At 38.7% G+C, this 5982-nt stretch overlaps 1 protein-coding gene across 1 annotated transcript; it reads right to left on the bottom strand.

The window, feature by feature from the left end:
* Window positions 1-304: 304 nt before the first annotated feature.
* On the bottom strand, window positions 305-1303 carry LOC100995266 (chromobox protein homolog 3-like). Its single transcript, XM_034934188.3, is given in 2 exon segments — window positions 305-1246; window positions 1249-1303. Coding segments are annotated over 2 exon segments (522 nt in total). The 5' UTR covers window positions 1280-1303; the 3' UTR covers window positions 305-755.
* Window positions 1304-5982: the final 4679 nt, after the last annotated feature.

The raw sequence follows: 5982 nt of genomic DNA, 5'->3' as shown, positions 1-5982 counted from the left end.
AAAACACACTGGGATTTGTCTAGTTTCCTCATCTGGATGGGGAAACCTCCTGTGATGACAGTGATAAAATTTTTCCTTTTAGGAATTTTGCAAACAAACCACTGCATTTGTAGATATAGATGCTTTAAAATTATCCAATTTAAATTGTGCTATTACTTAGAATCACTTATTTCACTTGAAATGTAGGCTTCAGGAAAATTTTCAGTTTAACTTGAAGTGATTACCTCTTATTTTGCTCAGAATAAGGGCATCTCAGAAACATGGGTTTACCTGTGATTTTTTGTTCTGGTGAATGTTTAAAAAAATTTGCGTGCGCATTTTATGTATACACACACAAAAAACAAATAAAAAACCTAGAATGGTCCTTAGACTTATGAGAACACAAGTTCTGATTGAGTAATTACTATGGACATAACCCCAAACATTTAGAAAAGCTGTTCTCTAATGCAGAGGAAATGATATACCATGGTAACAAATGTTCTTTTCTGATAAAGGAAGCAACTACAGAAAGCTTTTATTTATTTGTTCAAAGTAACCAGTGCTACGGATGAAAAAAAAAAAAAACCCAACAACTCTTCCAACGCTACTTTCAAAACGAACATATCAAACTTGATTCCCATTAGAATGTACTTATTTTGTCACACTAGTATATAAAAAACCAAGATCCAAATTTTATATATATATACATATGAGAATCCATATATGAATATACATACACACACATATATATATATACACATAAACAATGTGAACAATTATTGAGCTTCATCTTCCGGACAAGCATGCCAAGTTAGTCTCTCTTCATAAAAAGCAATTATAATTTGAGGATACTTCATAGTCGCCTCTTTTGAGGCCAGCACTGAGTCTGCCTCATCTGAATCTTTCCATTTCATGAGAAACATCAATTCCCCACTGCCGTCTGTGGCACCAATTACTCTTTCAGGATCACGACCTCTGGCAAATCCTCTTGGTTTGTCAGCAGCTTCTCTTTTCTTCTTTGATTTGCTGTCATCAGATTCACTGTCAGATAAAGATTTTCTTTTTGTACCAACTTTTTCTTTGCCAGCTTTTTGAGAATTAAGAAATGCTTCAATCAACTCTGGACAATGTAAATTTTCTTCAGATTCCCAAGTATTGTCAGCATCTGTAAATCCCTTCCACTTCAGAAAATATTCCACTTTCCCATTCACTACACGTCGATCTAGTACTTTTTCCACCACAAATTATTCAGGCTCTGCCTCTTCAACTTTTTATTCTTTCCATTCTGTTTCTTTCTCATTTTTTGCCATGTAGTTTTATTGGAGGCTATTTTATTCACCACCTCCGAGTTGCTATGGGTCTCAGGTCTGCGGTGTCTCAGGCCCTTCGCCACTCCAGGTCCCGCCACATCCGCGGCAGGAGGAAGGCACGGAGCGGCGTGCGGGGCGGGGCGGGGCGGGGCGGGGCGGGGGAGAGGTGGCTCCGCCCACGCCGGGCGGCCGAGGGTCGGGGCCTGATGTTAAAAATACTTTTGAAGAGTTTGAGCAAGAGTGTTATGTGATCTATGAGAAAGAAGAACATACTTCTAAATTGATATGTTTTGTATATAATTTATAGTATGTAAATATAACTACTTAATGAATTAGATACAATATGCATGCTTTTAATTATTTCATCTACATACCTAAAAGTTTATCACTCACATTGGCAAACAAAACTTTCTTCTTGACTTTCTCAATGGGAGAGCAGGGAATGACTTCATATTAGGGTACTCATATTCATGCATATATGACAAATATAAAGAATTCAAGAAAACTTCTGATTTTTGTCATGATTACTATTTTAATTCTTTTTTGAAATATCAAATATCAAAATATTTCAAAAAGCTTTTGGGGGTATGTTTGTCTTTGATTCTGCTAGTGCACTATGTGTATGCTTGACCTACTCGTTAGCTCATCGTGGTCTCCTTGGGTCTGTTGTCCAAATATCATCCAGTAGCTGAAATCTAGGAGGGATAGGATCATGTGGTAGAAAAGCAGCCACATAGTCTTCTCTTTCAGGGTCTGGGACAGATCCTAATCCCCTCTATCTCTCTCTGTAGGGATTAGAATCCCTTTATCCCGGTTTTTGGCCTCCTGTCTACTTAGGGAGTGCAATAATAGCAAAATCTCATTAACCCCTCTAATTAGTGTTCTAGTACAAACACTTGATGGCTTAAAACAACAGGAATTTCTTTTCTGTTAGTTCTGGAATCCAGAAGTCTGAAATCAAGGTGTCGGCAGGGTTACTTCCTTCTGAAAGCTTTGGGGGAAAATCCATTCCATGCCTCTCCTAACTTCTGGCAACTGCAGGCAATCCTTGGCATTTCTTGGCCTGTAGGCACATGGCTCCACTTTTTGCCTTTGTCTTCACATGACCTTCTCCCTTGTGTAACTACATTTCAAGTGTCCCTTTCCTTTCTCGTATAAGAACACCAGTCATTGGATTTAGGGCCCACCCTAAATCCAGGATGATCTCATGATCATTCTTAATTTAATTGCCCTAAATTAAGAATCTACGAGATTCTGTTTCTGACTAAGATAATCTTCACAAGTTCTAGGTGTTAGCACTTGGACATATTTTGAGGACCACCATCCAACCCACTCTACCTCCCTTATTTCCTAGACAGTAATTAACTATTCTTTGGTAATGATAGTTTTGAAAACAACACTCAGAAAGCTGCATTTCTACAGCACTTGACTGCTGGGGCAGGCACCTTTTTGATTCATTATGGAAGTCCGAGCAGTTCCTGGATAAGATAGAGAAAAGGACCGGTATGGGATTTTATCCAGATTTTTTAACATTATTCCTAGTCTGCACTGGGGTTAGATGGGGATCATGGAAATGAGCAGCTGAAAAGGTGAATTTAACTTAAAAATAAACCACAGGCCTGGATTGGATGCCCCTTCCCTGTACTTTTCCTATAATTTACTTGTATTCTTCACAAGACTGAGGTCTGAGGGGGCAGAGGCTGTCTTGTTCATCATTGTATCCCTAACACAGGTCTGATATAAAGTAGGCACTCCACAAATATTTGTTAAATGGAAAAACCAATGAATGAAAGAAGGGAAACTTCTTTAGCACACTGAGCCATGTATCTGAGACTTCGCTTTCATATGGGGTCCTGTCTGCCCAGTCTACACTTCCTCTCACTTGAAGTTCTAGATACTCAAGTTTTAAACACTCCCCAAGAGATTGGCTGTCTATAAGACTGAGGCACCCAACTCTCCATTTTTCTACTGTTTTTTTTTAAAATATGCTTTCCATAAAACAAGAATTAAAATGGGGCTAAGTCAAGAAGGCTCCTCATTAATGAAGTCCTAGATTCCCAGATACAGATACAAAGAAGAATCAAACATAAAGCGCCTCTGTAAAACTTCTAACAGAAATAAACAATTTTATTAAGGAAGCTGACCTGGGGAGTGTGTGTGGATGTGTATGTGTGTGTGTGCATGTGTGTGTGTATGCGGAGTGAGGGGTGCATTCCCGAATATCAAAACTGAGAGGCCATAGGAGAGATGTATTTTCTAGAAAATCAAACTAGAAGTTCAGCTCCCAGAAGATAAGATCAAAGTTCTAATGCTGGATAACCTGGACTCCCATGGGATTATAGCATAGGCTCTGAAAAGGTACAGTTAAGTAAATCCCCCATTCCCATCTTCCTTCCTGACCCTACTATGAATATTTCACTCTTCAATATCACTGGCCTCCCTCCCTCTTCTGTGACCCATTCCTCCATGGCCTTGACATGCCTTTGCTATTAATTAATGTAATAATTAATACCCGAGCAGTTATTGGATAAGATAGGTAAACTATCCATCCCTCCTGGAAGTATTCAAAATTTGATAGGATAGATCAATGAAGGCCCCATAGCCTTCCAGCTGCAAAGGAATCACTCCTTGTCATTCCTCTGAGTAGCAGTGGAAGTGGGGGTGAGAAATATATTTTCTGCACCATCTGGGCAGACATAGACTCTGCCAATTTGTAGGATCTGGGCAGATATGGATTCTGCCAATTTGTAGGGCCAGCGTTGGGAAACAATATTCTCTCTCTTCTCTTCTTTTTTCTATCTCCTTCCTTCTATATCTAAATCAACAGTCGCTAGTTTCTACTATGCTTCTTCATGACATTTTATTCTATAAATACTTCCTGCTTAGTCCAAAAATGATTAGACAAATCAAACATGACTTACCTTTCTGGCTAATCTCATTAGAACTCATTCCAAATTGAGCAATTAAAAAATGGCACCCAAATTTTATCTCAGTTGTCTTCTTCCCTATAACCTAGTATAGTTCTGGGCAGAAAGGAGATTCTCAATTTATTCTTAATATATTGTAAGAAATTAGATTAACTGTCTCTAGGATAAGGAATGAGTTTAATTTAAGTAAATTGTAATTAAAGTACAGAAAAAGAACATATTAGTTGAAGAAGGATGGTTGTAGGTTCAATTTGGAACCACAAAATAATCTGTCATTTTGGGGCAAATTATATAAATTGATTTTCTCATCTGCAAAATGGGGGTGTTAATAAGTAACTCACAGGGTTGTGGCAGGTCTTGAAAGAAAAAAAAATATGGGTCCGGGTGCAGTGGCCTGTAATCCCAGCACTTTGGGAGGCCGAGGTGGGCAGATCACGAGGTCAGGAGTTTGAGTCCAGCCTAGCCAACATGGTGAAACTCATCTCTACTAAAAATACAAAAATTAGCTGGGCGTGGTGGCACACGCCTATAGTCCCAGCTACTCAGGAGGTTGAGGCAAGGGAATCACTTGAACCTGGGAGGCAGAGGTTGCAGTGAACCAAAATCATGCCACTGCACTCCAGCCTGGGTGGCAGAGTGAGACTTCATCTCAAAAAATACATATATATATATATATATATGTATTTTTTTTTAAATGCCTGGCACATAAAACTGTTCATTAAATATAAGCTATCTTTCCTCCTAAGCCCTAAAACTGTTTTGATATTGAGTAAGAGGTGTTTTTTCCCCATAATAAATGTTATATCTAGACACATTTACTCCAAATTTCAATACAGCTGTATTCAGACCCAGACTTGTTTAAAATATCGTAAAAGAAGCATATATGATTTTCAATATGGGCTTACGCTGTACACATAAGACTTGGGCATTTGACTGTATGTAAATTATGTCTAAAAAATTTTTTTCTACTCTCTCACCTCCCCAAATAGTGGGATCATGTTTCTATTCTCTGGAAGGCCCTCTGACATCCTATCCGAGCCTCCAGCTGCAGATATGCCCCAGCTGGGAAAGGTGAAGACAAGGTGCTTAAATGTTTATGTACTGCATTTCCTCAATTATAAACCCACATTTTCTCATTTTAGTATTTCCGGAGAAGCAACTTATATTCAATGTACATTTGATACAGTGTTTCTTTTCTCCACTGCAGCCTTGAGCCACTCACCCCTCTATTCTCTGGAAAGTTACTCTTAAATTAACAGTGTATCTCTGGAATTTGTAAAACATCTTGGAAACAAGTTGCATTTGCCCTCAAGGAGCCAGTGAGATAGTTATCTGCTACCTGAATATAGATAATCTAAGTATAAATAATAATGAATACATTTTGAGCATTTTCTAGCTGCCAGGAACTGTTCTAAGGTGTTATGTATATGAATTCACTTAAGGCTCAAGACAAAACCTATTGTAATGGTAAGATCATTAACCCCATTTTATGGATGAGGAAAATGAGACTCAGAGAAATTAAGGAGCTTCCATAAATTCAAAATGTGTTAGTAGAGCTCTCGCAACATGGTGAAACCCCGTCGCTACAAAAACAATACAAAACAAACAAACAAAAATTAGCCAGGCATGGTGGTACATGCCTGTAGTCCCAGCTACTCAGGAGGCTGAGGCAAGAGAATCACTTGAGCTTGGGAAGCAAGGCTACAGTGAGCCAAGATCGTGCCACTGCACTCCAGCCTGGAGGACAGAATCTCAAACAAAATAAA

This window comes from Pan paniscus, chromosome 9 (genome assembly GCF_029289425.2).
Source record: "Pan paniscus chromosome 9, NHGRI_mPanPan1-v2.0_pri, whole genome shotgun sequence".
Lineage (NCBI taxonomy): Eukaryota > Metazoa > Chordata > Mammalia > Primates > Hominidae > Pan > Pan paniscus.
This window is presented reverse-complemented; position numbering and strand designations above follow the sequence as displayed.